The following is an 18,209-nucleotide window of genomic DNA, read 5'->3' on the forward strand; positions in this document are numbered from 1 at the left end:
AATTCGCAGTACGTACACATTTGTGCATACATACATACACAAACACACACACATATATATATATATATATATATATATACATATATATGCACCTAAATATGCACTACCTTTGATATTTCGTATTATCCTATTTTAAAGGAATTTACATTTATCATAAATTTCATTGTATGCAATTACTTTTACAACCTCATTTTTTTTTAAGTTTACGTGTTGAAGAACTGGAATTCTAAATTTCTTAATACTTAGTAAAGTCGTTGCTTTTAAAACTCTATACTCATACAACAATAAATATACTGTTCTTTTAATTGAGGTTTTGAAAAATACTGTCATTTTACATTCTTCACTTTTAATTCCCAGCAACTTGAATAGTGTAATAGTATTAATTAAAGCTTGGGCAATACCCATCTCATACTATGACGAATCGCTTCCTGCGGCATCCTCGATTATAGAATTTAAATCAATATTAAACGAGTACTCATACAAATTGGAATAGCGATCGCGCTCTTTCCACGGTGATCGGTGATTCATGTATAGATTTCGTTTACTAACACGAAATATCTGACTATCCTTTATGGATTGATCATCGTCACAGGGCTCACCGCCACCACCGAAGTCACACTCGCGAATTGTTAACCGATTCGTTGGTGATTTTAATTCGAAAAGCACTTCTTGATGTTTGTATCGCGGTCTCATCGGGAGTGGTTGATAACCGCTTATGTTCACCTTTTGTGAATCAACCGACTGCGTCGATTGACGACGCATACCACGAATTTTGTGGAATGGATAATTTCGCATAAGATTTGAATCGGTACTGCGCTGAGGTGAATAGTACTTAAAATCGGATGGGGCTGGTGCTTGCGGAGCTGCCGTATGTATAGTCGTCAGAGTTGTAGTGCTGGCCGAATGTGCCGCGGTTACCTGCAGTTGTAAAGTCGACGGACGTTTTGCAGTAGAGTGCAGGGTGGCGGCGGCCATCGGTGTTGTTAATGTCGATATGGGTGAAGAAGTGATAGCATCACTTGCTACCGCGGCTGCTGCCACTACTAAGGATTGTGCATGTGATGCTGCAGCATGAATTGCGTGTAAATGTGTGGGGGGATGGTGATGCAAAAGTGGCAGAGGTGAGCCACCCGCATCAAAAGCGGGAGACAGTGGCAAATGAAGCGATCGCTTCAGGTTTAAATGGTACGACGATATGGCAGGTGAATGTATGATTTGTGGCGTCGCGTATGCACTATGCGTTTCGTGGAGAATTTGTCGCTCTTGTTTTGGTTTTAGTAATCGACTTTTGAATTGATGAGTAGTGGGTGGTAGAAGTGTTTGCAAGGAACACTTTTTGTATTGTTGATGTTGTGACTTACCGTTTTGTAAGTTATCATAACTTCGCGGCCGATATATGCCGTTACTGCCACCACCTAAAGTTGCCGAAGATGTATTGGACTGCAGATTTTTTATTTACCCAAAGAAGTCAGCAGGGCGCCGGCCAGTTTTCATGGTTTAAATTGTTCGTAATTATAAGTTGGGTGTTCCATGAGCGTTTCAGGGTCATAAAAGATAAAATGAATTTGTTTAGAATACATAAGTATATACATTTTTTTGTAGTAATATGCCTCACGGAAAGGTTTTTGCTTTCCCAAGCGAATCATACAATTTTTAATTAGTTTTATAGCTCACACCATGATAAAAAATATAGGCTCACACTAAAACGAGGCCGCGAGAGCAAAAATGGCCTAAAGGCAGTGTCACACGATTGGTACATTTCTACAGATTTGCACATTTTTTATATTGGGCTATTGTTAAAAAACGAAAAAATTGGGACGACAATTTTTTATGTACTCACACGATCTGAACAAATTACTTTTCGTGATTGGGATACAGAAAAATATTTGTGTATTCACATAATTTGCACAAAAAAAATCTAGGCAAATGCCTAATCGTGTGACACTGCCTTAAATCAAAACCTTTATTTGTACTTACCTATTTAAAATAGTTTCAAATATTATAAATTTCAAAATAAAAGTGACAAAGTGTAAAAGAACCAAAAAAGGGGGTTAGGCCACTTCTGCTCTCATCGCCTCAAATATTTTCTCTCAATTCGGTGTCATTCGGGAGCTGGAGCGCGTTTGAAATACTTTCAAAAAAGTTGGGAAAATTATTCTTTCATTAATATCTTGAAAATGAAAATTGGATTAACTTCATGAAGATTCTCTAACTGTAACTGTACCAAATTGTATACAAATTTAATAACATACACACATACACATCTACAGTGGCGGTCAAAAGGGGATGAATGGTGTTTCGTTTTTAATACATATTTACTATGATTTTCAAGCTAAAATTTCTTTGATATTTTTCTTTAAAAAATATGGTTCATGCTTTAACAAAACCTATATAAATCACACTTTCAAACTTTATACAGAATTTAAAAAATTAGTCAAACTTTATAATTCGCTTGCGAAAGGAGTCCCTCCCGTTTTTCTCTATTAAATAGTTTCGATCCATTAAATAGTTGTTTTTTAATGCACGATTTGTTTAGTAGAGTATTTTTGTGTAAAAGCACTTGCTCACCTCATCGTACAAGCGGGGTTTAATATCGTTTCCACCAATGTTAATGCCACCTCCAGCGCCAGAAATCACAGGTTGTGACGTAATCATTCCACTTGTACCAACGTGAGAAGCACTCATCACGTCGCTCAAGGGATGTCGTGGACTGGTATGTTGTTGCATTTGCAGAATATAATCATCTGTCGCTATCCCACGGCTGTGTAAAAGTCGAATACAAAATGTGGCATTAAATTACATTATTTATACATATATGCAGATTATCGAAAAATTAACAAACCGGTCTATTAAAGACGGTGTCATGGGACCACAAAGTATATGGCAGCAATTGAGGCAAATATTCCCCCGTGAATACGGATTTATAGAGCGCTGTCCCCCTTTGGATGAAAACGATCCCTTGAGCTGCGTGTAAAAAAATTTAGACAATTAAACACTCAATAAATGTATGAATGTTTATACATATATTCTGTTAATATTCGCTTACATCTTCATTTGTTGTTTGATCGCTTGTGGTGAGATAGGTATGGAATCCTGCCAAACCAATAACTGACCAAATTGAGAAAAAACAAATGAACACAACAATCACAGTAAATGGCGCCTTTTTTATCACTTCAAATACTTCCTGTTCTGCTTTCATCACTGTACAAAAGAGTATGTGAATTAATTGTCCCATTGTTTTTATTTTTTTGTTTTGTTTTTGTTGTCTAATTGTAACAGATGTACTTACATAAAACTAAATGTGTCACAGAGCAGGAAAATATAAATACAGCTAAAAATGCTAATGAGACTAGAAATAAGTAAAAAAACCGATAGTTTCGTTTCCCCACACAGTTACCAACCTATGAATATAATAAATATATATTTGATTATACATACATATAATTTTATTTACTATTCGCTATAAAATATGTATTTATATATGTTAGCCTCCCCTTGCAATTCGATCAACAATACTCACCCAGGGACAGTGATGGTCAAACCGATCAACACAATTATCACACAAACTACAGTGGGAGGCTCGTGGAGGTCTGAAAATTTTACAAGTAAAACAATACTTCAGCTTCACAGTTTGTCCTTTAACAAGGACCTCTTTAGTGCGTGGCGGAGGCCGATATGTGGGGCTATTCAGAGAATTTGGCACTTCTGTAATAACACATGAAAAATATGAACGTAAATGATTAGTATTTACTCAAAGAAGTATTCAACAATTATTTGTACCAATTTGCTTTTCTATGTAGGCAGCCTCGTCGTGAGAGGCACGGGGTATAACACCAGGATCTGAAAAGGTTGTTCGTAGCAAGGAACTCATTGTAAAGAAGTAAAGCACTGCACCAACAATAGGAATGATAGGATTTATACGTGTGGCAAGGAACGGACAACTGAAAATTAGTAAAAAAAAAGAAAAACAGATTAAAACTTATTTTACAATAGATCGTTATCTAAGCCATTTATAAAATTTTTGAGCTGAGTAATTAAAATATACTAATTAAAAGCACAGTTTTCGAATAAGGAGTACAACTAATTCTATGAATTTTATGTAGTTTTTCGAGTCTTGTATAAAGCAGAATTTCTAAAGAAAACGAGTAAGAGTCAGTCTAGAATATTTTAAGGTAGCAATATATACTACATATCGCTAGCTTAGCGTAAAAAGTTGCTGAGTCTACTTTTTGTGAAAACTCAAATTTTGCTAAGGGAAGCCGATAAATTAAAAATGCATCGTTTTCAAAAGGAATAAGGTATTTTTTTCATTTCTTCCCGTTTATAGTCAATTAAATGCAAATTTCCTAGGCTCAAAGAGGCACAAAAAATTCAATAATTCCAAAATAATATACAATAATATAATATAACTAGCAGATCCGGAGAACTTCGTCCCGCCCAAAATAAATTTTTTGTATTGAAACATCTTGGTCCAACATTTTCACCATTTCACCAATAGCGTGACACAAGATTTTTATATATTAGATATTTTAATTAACAACGAATCATTCGAATTCGTATGAAGTCTTGCTTCAAAGTTTCACAAAATACCTGAAGAAAATGGCAATAAGAAGTTTTTTCCTCTCCTGTACAATTTTAAAAATGTACTTAGCAACTTTTCACTCTAAGCTAGCGATATGTATGTTTGCATTATCGGCAATGACTTAAGTACATACATATATGGGTGTTTCCTGTGTTGCGGACGTTCCGTTTGGAGACACTTTTTAACCGACTTCCAAAAAAGGAGGAGGGTATCAGTTCGTCGGAATATTTTTTATTTTTATTTTTTTTTTTATGTACGTTACCGCATAACTTTGGACCACGCCAACCAATAATTCTTTTTGCATCGGAAAGGTAGTGTCTCAGAGGTGGTCCCATACTAATCTGGTTAAGATCCGATCAGTGGATCATGAGATATATATTTTTTTTTTATATGAGAGTTGAAGTCGGTTTTTTTTTTGCTAAAAATTACTTGTTTTTTAAGCAGAAGATTTCATTAGTCCACTCAAACACGTCGAATATGATGAACCTAAAAATTAATGCATAATCTCGAAAAGGGGGTTGACTAGGTTTCAGAACGGATGAAGAAAGTGATCAAAATTATACTTATGCTAATTGCTTATCGGAGAGACGGTCTGCGCAAGCCGAACTCAAGTTTTTTGCATACATTTGAAATTTTAAATTCGCAATTTGTTCAAGTTAATGGTGATACGCTAACCACAAAGCCTAATTTTTTTGCAAATTCTGATAAGAAATTTAAAAGTAAATTTTCACGAATTTCATGTGAACAAATATTCCCAAAATTATAAAGTAAAACAAAAATAATTTTTCCCAATTTGGAAAGAGAATTCGTTAGAATTAGATTTTTAAATTGCAAGATTGCATACAAAATAAGAAAATTAAAAAATAACAAAATAATGCTCTCGTGATTTTTATTACAAAATAAAAAGAACAATTTCATTGAAGTCTCCTTTAACATTACACATTTTATATATTTTTAATAAAAAAAGGTGCGACCCAAGTAAGTAAAAAAATTACCAAGAACTAATAATGATTTTTCATTTGAAATATTAAATTGGTATAAATGTGGGAAAGAAAATACTCCGATTTATTGTTTTAATATTATCAAAGTGGCAAGGCCGTTGAGAATACTCAAAATTTATGAAACTTCAAAAAATTTTATTATCCGTAAAAAGTTGTTTATTGAAACTGCCTTCTTTTTTGTATCATGATGAGTAGTCATCATCAATACCTATCTGAAATCAATAAAAATATTTTCCACAAATGTTATATGGTAAGCGAATAGCGATTAATCGCAAAAATTCTACCAGAGGGTTGGGCGACTAACGGAAGGTTTCAAGACCGGGGCGAACTCCTGTAAGAACAACAATGGCGACCTAGTATCGATGTCCAGAATATACTTAAATTGTGGAGAGAACACTTTTACAACCTACTGAATGGCAGCAGCGCTGAAAGTAGTGAAGAAGACGAACCCGAGTCCCCAGTCGATGATGATGATGGAGTAGCTGTCCCACCGCCTGACTATGACGAGCTACGAATAGCGATTACGCGGCTGAAAAACAACAAAGCTGCTGGAGCTGACGGCCTGCAAGCCGAGCTATTCAAGTACGGCGGCGAGGAGCTGATGAGGTGCATGCATCAGCTCATATGCAGAATATGGTCAGATAAACGCAAACCCGACGACTGGAATTTAAGTGTGCTCTGCCCAATCCACAAGAAAGGCGACCCCGCCATACGCGCCAACTACCGCGGAATTAGCCTTCTAAGCATAGGTTATAAGGTCCTATCGAGTGTATTGTGCGAAAGACTGAAGCCCACCGCCAACGAGCTGATTGGACCTTATCAGTGTGGGTTTAGGCCTGGAAAATCCACCATAGATCAGGTATTCACAATACGCCAAATCTTGGAAAAGACCAGCGAGAATAGGATCGACACACACCATCTATTTGTCGATTTCAAAGCCGTTTTCGACAGCACGCAGAGAAGTTGCCTTTATGCCGCGATGTCTGAATTTGGTATCCCCGCGAAACTAATACGGCTGTGTAAAATGACGTTGCGCAATACCACCAGCTCCGTCAGAATAGGGAAGGACCTCTCCGAGCCGTTTGATACCAAGCGAGGTTTCAGACAAGGGGACTCGCTTTCGTGTGATTTCTTTAATCTGATGTTGGAGAAGATAAGAAGAGCCGCAGAACTGAACCGCTCAGGCACAATACTTTACAAGAGCGTACAATTGCTGTATGCCGACGACATCGATATTATCGGTAAAAAGAAGGGCTACGTCTGTTCTGCCTTCTCGGGATTGGATAAAGAAGCAAAGCGAATGGGCCTGGTAGTGAACGAGGACAAAACGAAGTATCTCCTGTCATCACACAAACACAAAGAGTCAGACGACTTCGTTTACTTGGGAACCAGCATTAACACCAATAATAATATCAGCCTTGAAATCCAACGGAGAATCACTCACTCTTGCCAAAAAGTGCTACTTTGGGCTGAGTAGGCAATTGAGAAGTAAAGTCCTCTCTCGTCGTACAAAGATCACACTCTATAAGTCACTCTTAATGCCTGTGCTGGTGTATGGCGCGGAGGCATGGACAATGAAAGCATCTGATGAGGCGGCTCTTGGAGTTTTCGAGAGAAAGATTCTGCGAAAGATTTACGGACCTTTACGCGTTGGTGATGGCGAATATCGCAGACGATTTAACGATGAGCTGTATGAGCTTTACAACGATATAGACATAGTGCAGCGAATTAAAATTCAGCGGCTCCGCTGGCTTGGCCATGTCGTTCGCATGGACAGAAACGCTCCTGCTCTGAAAATATTCCACGCGGGCCGCGATGATGGTAATAGAGGAAGAGAAAGGCCTCCTCTGCGTTGGAAAGACTAGGTAGAGAAGGACTTGGCTTCACTTGGCATTTCCAATTGGCGTCAGTTAGCACAGAAGAGAAATGACTGGCGTGCTGTTTTGGACTCGGTCAAAATCGCTTAGGCGGTTACAGTGCCAATAAAGAAGAAGAGAAAGAAGAAGAAGAACGATTAAAAGTTCCCGTTCGGACGTTCCCAAAATGGAACTCGTATCGAAGATGACTGATGATTTTTGCTAAATTCTGCGAATCTGTTAACGGTACAAAAAAATTATGTATGAATGGTTGTTAGAATAATAAGCAGCCATAACCATTGCTTCAACTTAAACTTCCTATCGATGTTTAGTGGCTGCCAAAAACTGTTCGAAGTTGTTCGGACGTTCCGATTTTTTCCAATGGATAAAATTTTTTGTTTAAGAATTTAAACACACTCGATTTTTTAATGCAAATATGGGGTTTTATTGCAAATAAATCTACATCTATATGAAGGCCTTAATTAACGTTCGTTGAAGTCATTTCTTCGTACAAGCAGACGTACATATCGACGCCTCCAAACCATACTATGCTAAGTCTGACTAAGTCTAAGCTGACATAGCATAGTATGGTTTGGAGGCGTCGATATGTACTATACTATATCTATATACTGTTAATAACAAAATTGAGTATACGGTTCGTTTTTGTTGATATTCGCAATGTTTTAAATGCTAAATTTTTTGTTTTGTTTTGTATTGAAATATGGCTTATATTTTTAGCTGTATACGAAAATTATGCAAAGCCAACTTTTTAACACGATTTTCAAAAAAAACTCAGGTCATAGTCCATTCGGTTTAAGTACAATAATGTGCAAATTCAAACGTATAAACAATTCCCAAAAATCATCGCGAATTTTTAGACATTTGAAATTTGCACATTATTATATTAAAACTGAAATTCTTGTTAAAAAGTTTGCAATTTTGCTGAAACTTTGCAGATTTTTCATAATTTTCGTACACAGTTTCATACTAGGATTTAAATGGGGTTTGCTAAAATATAAGCCATATTTTAATACCAAATTAACAAAAAGAAAAGTTGCAAATACTAACAAAAAAACCATATACTCAATTTTGTGAGTAACAGTACTTACATAGAGCAATATGAACAAAAGTTAGTTGAAGCGATGAAAGTCGATAATCCTATAGCTTTCCGAAAAAAATTTTATGCGACTGGCAAGAGTAACCAAAACTAGCTTTTGTATTAAAATTTTGACAAATGAAGTAAACGTTACGACTCTTTTTTTACATGTAAAGTATATTTTGCGTCCGAACGCTTGAAAAAAAGCACAATTTGTAATTTAACTTTGGACCGTTCCTAATATATTTTTACGTTGTTTTTGTTGTAAGGCTTACAGAACATAAGCTGTACTAAATTTTTGTATAGATTTCCAATTCCTTTTAATCGTGTGCTACAATCATGAAGGATTTCTGGAAGGTATGGTTTCTCCAAAAAAAAAAAGAAAAATTAAGTGTAGTTGGAAAGCCGCATTTATCTGGAAATGGAATGGACCAATTAGTCCAATATTTTGGTGGATGAAAGACAAAATATGTAGTTATCGATTGGCATCTTTGTCCAGGCAAAATTCAGTTTTTTTGGTCTTGGTTGACACTTTTCAGGAAACACCCATATGCAATGTCGGGCATAGAGCCCTTTGAGACAAATTGCCTGAAAAAGTGACCTTGCAGTGGAAAGTATCCCGAGAACATTATTCTCTGTGACATCACTGGATCATACAATTTGTGTTAGGAGTAGGTACAAAACACATAAGGCCTAGGTGAAACCACATGAAATGGAATAAATTGAGTGATGTGCTTAAAATGAATCAAAAGCAATTTAAAATGGCCGAGAGAACTCGGAGCACTATAGTAATACAGTTAGTCTAACGACGAAAAATAAAAAGGTAAGGAGGGCGGTTTAGCAGTGCGCGCTACCACTCCGAAGCGCCTGGGTTCAAGCCCTAGTCAAAGCAACATCGCAAAAAAAAATATAGAAATACGGTTTTTTCTTAACAGCTGTCGCCCCTCGGCAGGCCATGGAAAACCTCCGAGTGCATCTCCGCCTGGAAAAACAGCTTCTTATAAAAATACAATCGCCGTTCAGAATCGGCTAGTCTGTTCGACAAGCTGATAATTATTGCAAATTATCACAAATTAGTCGCATTCGCGTACCTGTTAAATATTGAATGTTATCAAAAACTATCAGCTCTTTGCGTTTGCCTACGCAAAAAAAGAGTGTTCGCTATGCAAAAAATTTGTACAAGTTGGTACCAATTGTTACCAAATCGTGTTCGTTTAGCCAAAAACCCAGTAAAACTTGCGAGGAGAGAGCACAATTTTGACATTTCATTTGGAGGCGAAGTTGCAAATTCGTGCTGGAAAAATTTTTGCCAGTAAGAATTTGCAAGCAGGATTGTGGCACACGGTTGCATTTTTGTCAACATTAATTTGAATCAACGACTTCGTTAAATTTAAAAATGAACAATCTTGTTGCGATTTACTAATGAAAGAGGTATGTAAATATTCGTTTATTCAATTAATTTAATTAATTCCAAACATTTGAAAGGTGCTGGGCTGAAAAAGCTGTATTCATAATCGGAACGCACTCGATATAGGAAATCCGACAGTGACTTCCACAATGAAATTGAAGCATGTGTTGAAGAAAGTCGGAATAAGAAGAAATATACGTATAGGTCCTGTTTTGGTTTCCACCTGAAATAATTAAAAAAATTGATTATACTCGAAATGCAACCGTGGACGCCAACTGGCAGTGAAGCTTGCTAATGTTTGCTAATTCCTGTTCGCGCAAAACTTAGTAAGTTTCTCTCTTTAGGAGAGTAAGGTACCTTGTTCTCTGAATTTTTTTACTGGCTAATTCTTACTGGCAGTTGCATAGCGAACACTCCTAAACTTGCAAAGTGGGGGAAACTGAGTGAGCACAGTGACATTTCATTTTGAGGGGTAGCTGTTACCAACAGGAGAACAGCTGATCAAAAACAGGTGGCAGGAATTTACGCAAATCACAAAATTGAATTTGATGGTGGGGAAGTTAAAAATAATAAAATTCGACTAATTAAACTTGTAAGAAGTAAGTAGTTATTCGTTTAATCAAAAAATTGTGTCAGGATAGAACACTTTGTGACGAGTTGCTGCGCCACGCAACGAAGCTATTAGGCAAATACAAAATGGCCAAAAACAAATTAAGAATTCCAGCAGAAGTTTAAACAGGTGAATGCTGATTGGGAAATGACCAACATAAACATACAAACTCGGACTTAGGTCTAACGATTCATTCCACTTTTGTGAGAATGTAGCTGAAACATCTGTACACCTGCTCTTCGAAAAGATGGGAGAATTGTCTAGGTTCATCGTAAAATTTTTACTCCATGTCACTAAACAACCCTAACGGAACGAAGTGTTGTAAGAAATAAGTGGGCACAATAGATGTACTGATGTTGTTGTTCCAGATTGTAGTGCATAGCTCAGCAAATAACTATCGACATACATACATATACTATGTATGGCTTTTTATCGAACAAAAACAACAAAGTATCATCAAAATACGAGTATGTACATACATTTATTTTAGTGTTTTGCCAGAAACATAAATTCCATTTTAAATGGTGTTAATATTCATAAATCTATGTACTAACGTAAACATATGTACGCCCTATATGTATGTATATTGTAGTGCCTTGTTTAATGGACTACTAAACAGAAATATTCGTCACACTTTTCCATAAAAAAAAAACATATAAAGCCACAATGCGTTTACCCAGTAAATGAACAATTGACGCAGACACATACATACATATTTAAAACGTGTACATGTGTAGAATATTCATAACATAAATTGCGCCTGGACGAACATAATGGCATGCTCACATACATACATACATACATACGAACCACATGCATAAATATGTATGTATGTACATATTAGCCATCATACGTTTGCCTTTTCAAATCAGTAATCATTGGTAGGGACCCATTCAAAGGCCTGCATCAGCGTAATCCATGCAAAAAGTGACACAAAGGATATGAAAAAGCATAAAAACAATGGCGATTCGCATGCGATTTGGTGCAGGAATATATGTTTGCACCACACAAACACAGCTAATAATTTGTTTTAGTGTCTCCAAGGAATGCACGGCCTAGGCATTTCATACAACGTTGATGGCCTTAAATAGATGGAATGTGTTGTTCTTCGTAAACGTGGGCCGTTCTTACGTTCTTTCAAAGTAAATCGGTAACCTTAGTGTGTATGCATGATGAGCACGCGGTTCTCACAAAAAAGCCCTTTGTGACAATTTTAATTTTTTGTGCTTAGAAGTATTTTCTAAAAAACTACATATGTAATAAATTTCGTATTTTTAAGATATCGTTAAGACTTTTTCGCAATGAATGCGAAATTTTTTATGCACATTTTTTTTTGCTTATGTTTTATAAAAATATTGTTCATAATATAACAAAAATCATAAATATAAAACTTCTACACTTTGTGCACAACTCAGGAAAATTCAATCGATTTCCATACAAACTTACAACTTTTTAATTAACTCTTTTTTAAGAAAGATTTTGAGTATGCCATTTTGTAGCGCATTACATTTTGGTTTAATAAAGTGCAAGTTTCAAGTTGGCAACGAAGCGGGTTTAATTTTTGGAATTTTCTTCAGAATGGTAAGAGTTCTCAAATAAAATTAGATATAATTTTCGACTCAAATCTAGTAAATTTAAAATCTAATTTCAATTTTGAAACACCATTAAATTAAAGAATATTTAAAGTAAAGTTCAAGGCGAATTCATATAAGGTGGTATTACCGGAACCTTTTTTCAAAACTTATAAAGGCAAAAACGAAAATGCGAAGACAAAAAGAGAATAAAAAAATTGCCCGCAGTGAATTTTCAGATTTTTAAAAGGGTATAGTAATTTAATTTTTTAAATTTAAATAAAGCATTTATACCCCATGGAATAAACGAATAGATAAAAAATATATAACGGTAAAACTGGCACATACATAAATATATGAAAGAATGCACTCAGGCGACGCCTCTAGCCATTGTGTGTCACAAATTTACGTTATAGATGGAATTTTTTTTTTCAGCCCCCCAGAGCTGGCCTATATATCTCTGATCAATACGAAATTACTTCGGTCGCGGGACATAGGCACATTTAGGGAAACGAGGTAGTGGACGAACTAGCAAGGTGCGGCTCTGCAATAAATTTGTCCAACGCGGTGCTCATCGGCACCTCACACAGGGAGATAAAAGCTAAACTTACCCAAAATTTATCACTCGAAGACCAAGCAGAGGTGGAACCGTACAGGATCGTACAGGTTTACCAGGGTGTCCTGCGACCTACTCAAAATCAAAGCTCTCTTAGAAGCAAAGAAGATACCGTTGGCGTACATGCCGCTATAATTGGATTGCCCTTCAACAGGTTCTGTCGCACTTGCGATGACCCTGGCTGTGCGAGTGTGAGGCCCTTGCAAGGATGAGGCTAAAGACGCTCGGCAAGCCATTTCTGCAGAATTTTTCAGAGTGCATCTGCCTATCTTTGTACGACGTATTGAAATTCATTGCAACCACCAAATGGATCTAGGTTGCACGAGTTGTGTAATCATAATGGCAGGCATTCGAATTGCTTGTCCCCAGGGTGAAGCCAATTATAAACTAATTTTCCACATAAATATTTATTTAGGGAATTCACAAGCTTACGTTTTTTTATGTTAAACAACGGTTAAAATTGGTTTAGGGACCGCTAATTATGTACATATATGTATGTATATTTTTTATCAGTTTAAAAACTTTTCGGTGTGACTAGAAATCCTCTAAAACCGTTTAAATCATTATTTTACATACAAATAGTAAGCTTAAGATTTTACGACGGCTAACACGTCTTGTGAATCCCCTAAATGTATTTTGAAGTGAATTGTTTGTGTTATTTTCTAGTTAAAACACATGTGTTATTTATTTTTTGTACCGGCAATAAAATATCAGAAAAATATTTTTAATTGCATATTTTTGAATTTTGAGTGCATATTACGTATGTATATTTATATATATATATCGCCAGCCGTCCAAGTCAATGGGCCTCGCCACTCCACATGGCCCCAAAAAAGGACAACACCTCGAGACCGTGCGGGGACTACAGGGCATTAAACGCTATTACCGAAAAGGACAGGTATCCCATCCCAAATATCCAGACATTTCATCAAGTATTTGCGAACAGAAATATATTTTCAACCATCGACCTGGAAAGAGTGTACCACCAGATACCGATGCACCCCGATGACATCGAAAAGACGGCCATTACGACTCCGTTCGGCCTATTCGAATTTTGAGTCATGACTTTTGGGTTATGCAACGCGCGCCAAACCTTCCAACGACACATCAACTGCGTGTTCCGAGGACTAGACTCTGTCGTCCCGCCAGTCACGCTTTCGGTCGACGCATCAGACAATTGCATCGGAGGCGTATTGCGCGCCTGATAAAAAACGACGAGGCGCAACCCCTCGGATTTTTTTCGCGTAAGCTGACAACATCCGAACGTAACTGGAGTACGTACTCAAGAGAGCTTTTCACCATACACAAAAGTGTTGAAAAACTTCGCCGACCAACTACAAGGTAGATGCTGCACGATTTACACTGACCACAAGGCAATCACGTTCGCTTTCAAGCAGAAACCCGAAAAGGCCGACCCACGACATCTCCGTTACTTAGATTACATCCACCAGTTTACGACCGACATACATACGTTACGTTAAGGGTAAAGAAAACGTAGTCCCTGATTTTCTTTCACGCATCAATGCAGTGCAGCGCGAATCTAGAGACTACGATATCATTGCTGCAGAACAGGAAACAGACAGCGAGCTCAAATCTATCCTTCAGGGAAATGAAGGGTTCAGTATTACCTTGACTAAAATGCCAGTGGTCAATTTAACACAGTGGTCAATTTAACACAACATAGAAATCGTCAAAATGGTTTTCGAAAATCGTCCTTTGTATTGAAAAATCGTCAACACACAAAATACGATACGAAAAAATAGGTATAACAAACTCTTTACGATTTACTAAAATTCACATTACTTATAACAAAAATATTTTTAATTGAATTTAGATAAATAACATACACAATATCTAATGAACTACGCTGGCAATACAATTTTCTGCTAAAAATATTTCGTTAACCCTTGTGTGTTGGAGGTACTTGGATACATACTGTTGCCTGGGTAAAAGATTGTCGTATGTTAATTTCGGCTGGTTGTGGGAAATCGCGTTTGAAGTTTGGAATGCAATTTCTCAAAAACGCGAAGATAGATTTTCTCCAAAGTCTCTGAAAACGTTACTAGTTCACAATACTCTTAAATGATTTAATTTTTAATGCTTACGGTTAATTAGTTTTGAGTTTATGAAGGATTTTCTTAAGTAAAATTTTGTCGTAAGCGTCATTTGTCCACAATTTGGCATCCACTTTGTATGAAATACGACAAAATGTGATCAAAATTTCTACTAAAGTAACGATACTTTTTACTCAATATCTCGGAAACTAAAGGAGATATCTAAAAACTGATAACACCAATCGAGAGATCTTATTTCAAAATATATAACTGCATCTAGAACGAAAAATCGTCAAAACTGCGCTTACGACAATCTTTTACCCAGGCGACGATACGCGATTTTTTATCGAACTTTTTAAATTAGAAAATTGCCTTAAAACCTAAGCGAAAATATAATTTTCCCATTTTTAGTCATATGGTAACACAGTAGAAGTGGATGTCCATATTTCCTTTTCCTTATTATTGATATTTGTTTAGTCATTGTATATATGTATATGGTGAAGGCACCCTTTCCCAAAAAACCGTAGAATTCAAAAGAAAGATCTGAAATGAGAAGTCTAGTATCTACTTTTAGAATACATATATAAAAATCTTTTAGTTTGGGCTTAAGATTTTCGTGTTATAAGCCCAAAAAATTTCTGGTAAAGTAAAAAAAAAATCGAAAAATCGCGACTAAAACAACTGGCAATAAAAAAACTGCACACAATGAAAAAATCATTATTTGCCTGTCGAAATTGTCAAATCGTCAAGACAGTTAAAAATCTTCCAAATAACGACCAAATCGTCAACATGGCAACACTGAACAATAATTCAAAATTTACTTACTCAAAAGCGAAGAAAAGTGCACTAGTGCCCGTAATCAGAATGCAAGTCAGGTAAAAAACTCCCGTGTGGGGTGCGGACATCAACAACCCATCGCAGTAAAACTTATTGCGTCCAGCAAACAGCTCCCATTTGCGAGTTATCCTCGTGTTTGGTGCCATGTTACCGCAGCAGCAGCAGCACAGTAAATTCATTGGTTTTGTCGTGTTCTGCGTCTGCTTGCCCCCCGATTTTCGACGGATAATCAATCCTTCAGGCAAACTTCTTTTGCTTCGTTAAACTCGAATTTTCAATGCGATTTTGGCCTTTTGCACGAACAAATCAAAATTATCTTGTATCTCTTTCATACGCTGATGCGGAAGGTGTTTCTTTCTACTGGCCTCCTTTCTTTGCTTTCGGTATTTGTCAAACTGAATTAATTATTTGCGTGGATCCTCGCTTTTAGAAAATGCCTTCGCCGTTATTGTCAATGTTTCAAAATGCAACGCTAAGAATGTAACGCAATTTTCTTAGCACATCGGGCGCGAAACTCTTATACGTATATTTTTTCTATTGATATTTCGATCAGTATTTGAATAATTTTTGCTTTTATTTAATATGTATACTTTTTGTAACTATTTTAAGTATTGCAATCTTATTGCGTTTGTTTTCGCTTCCATTTTGCTCTAGCCATGATTTTCATTTTCTTATTTCGCCATTGCCAATTTGGACGGCAAAACATTATAAGGAAGCAGCTTTCGTTGAATTTCTTTTATTTTGAAACTAAAAGGCATCGCTTCAAAACATCTCTTTTTGGTCTCGAAAGTTTCTTGTCGGCCATTGTAATTGACATTTATGTTTATGTTTAGGGTGCATTTTACCTGAAAAAATACAGAGAATTATAAGTGTCTGGTGAGAATCGATGGGCTTTTGTCTAAAACTATTCAAATATAAACACAAAACAACAACCACGCAATATGCTATTTTATTTTTAATATATTTAAACAAAGTCGACGGCGTATGATGCTAAATATTTATGAGTTCATTTTCAGAAATAGCTTCCAATGATTTATTTTGGGGTTTTGGGGGTTCCGAAAAAAAACTTGCCGATTTATTTTGGACTGAATTTTCAGCAACTTTGAAAATTAAAATCGGTTATGAATGCCGTTATTCAAATTTTAACGTAATCTGCATTAGAAAAGTTCCTTCGAAGTTCATTAAAAGTTTATTTGTTTCGACCGTATCAGCAGAGCTTTTGCAAAACAATAATAGAGATAATGTTTTACTTATAAATTAAGTGAGGAGATATCATAGATATGTGATAACAAAATACATCTTGGGATTCCTGAGAAAACGGCAATTTTCATGCGCCATCTTGATACTGTCAGTAGTGAACTATTTACCGATTGGAGGGGAGAACTCAATAAGGAGAGTAGTAAACAAAAGGCTGTTTACGAATTTGTTGCTAACAAAGGTCGCTCCCTTAATCTTTTTAGAGGACAAATTAGGAAATTCAGACTTTTCAGGTTTTAAATTCAAATCTTATATAATGGGTAATTTCCAAAAAGGTGCTAAAAGCGGTAAATATGATTTTGACATTTCTCTCTTTTGAACACCGACTATATCCAATGTCAAATGATGAAAAACTTTTAAAAGCTCAGTTATGCAAGCCTTAGACTTGACTCGACTTGAAAATTGTATACCTGGCAAATGAGCAGCGCGTGTAGGTAGTTACCCAAAAAACAATTTCACTTAGAAACTTGGAAAACTAGCCGAGCCGAGAGAGACTCATGCTGCCATATCATTTTCTACTTATTTTAAATGAAAATCCTCCAAATATGCCAACAACAATTATTTTGTATAAATGCAATTCATTTGGCTATCAGAAAACAAACTTTCAAATAAAGACAGAAAATAAAATAAAGAAAATCACAATTTGGTGCGCTTGAATATATTTATTTCAATTGAAATTGTTATCCAATTTTACCTCAAACGTATTAAACGTTACAATTTTGCGTATACAAATACAAATGCTGAGGATCAAAAAAAGAGAAAAGGTAAGTCAACTCAAGTCTAAAAGCCTGATTATGGCAACTTAACTTAATTTAACGGAACGTAAAACTTAGAGAATCAAAATGAAACAGATTTCGACGTGGCATTAAGTTATTATAAGCAACACTCATTTAACAGAATTTTTAAGAGAGAGCCACAAGTTCAATTTGGCATTTTCTATTTTTACCTTCCTTTTATTAGCTCGGGATGTAGCTATGTAATATTGATGCGCCTAAAAGATGCAGCGAATTATATTCTCAAGTTAAATACCTGATGACAGTACGAATGGCAATTATAATAGGGAGCTTTTAGTTTTTTCAACTATAATTTTATTCATTACAAATTCAATTGTCTGCTGTGAAATAGTTTTTTAATTGCGCGAATTTTTTTGTTTTTCGACCACATCCATTTAAAGGCAACCTAACAATCCTCACTTTATTGGATTTTTCGAAAGCTTTTGACACTGTTTGTCATAGAATCCTCATTCGAAAGCTTGACACATATTTCGGATTCAGCAATGATGCAGTGAAACTAATTGAAAGCTATTTGACTAATAGACATC

General features: G+C 35.9%; 1 protein-coding gene across 1 annotated transcript in view; it reads right to left on the reverse strand.

The window, feature by feature from the left end:
* The window catches only part of LOC118748137 (palmitoyltransferase app), a 43,274-nt gene extending 26,801 nt beyond the window's left edge, over positions 1–16,473 (reverse strand). The window contains exons 1-8 of the mRNA XM_036482460.1: positions 15,620–16,473; positions 3,781–3,941; positions 3,521–3,705; positions 3,290–3,401; positions 3,047–3,201; positions 2,843–2,964; positions 2,569–2,761; positions 1,362–1,440 (exon numbers count right to left, since the gene is read on the reverse strand). Coding sequence (XP_036338353.1) covers positions 1,362–1,440; positions 2,569–2,761; positions 2,843–2,964; positions 3,047–3,201; positions 3,290–3,401; positions 3,521–3,705; positions 3,781–3,941; positions 15,620–15,810 — 1,198 coding nt within the window. The 5' untranslated portion in view covers positions 15,811–16,473. The remainder of the gene's footprint in view (positions 1–1,361; positions 1,441–2,568; positions 2,762–2,842; positions 2,965–3,046; positions 3,202–3,289; positions 3,402–3,520; positions 3,706–3,780; positions 3,942–15,619) is intronic.
* Between the last annotated feature and the right edge of the window lie 1,736 nt (positions 16,474–18,209).

Source organism: Rhagoletis pomonella, unplaced genomic scaffold (assembly GCF_013731165.1).
Source record: "Rhagoletis pomonella isolate Grant_MI unplaced genomic scaffold, Rhpom_1.0 Rhpom_scaffold_00012, whole genome shotgun sequence".
Lineage (NCBI taxonomy): Eukaryota > Metazoa > Arthropoda > Insecta > Diptera > Tephritidae > Rhagoletis > Rhagoletis pomonella.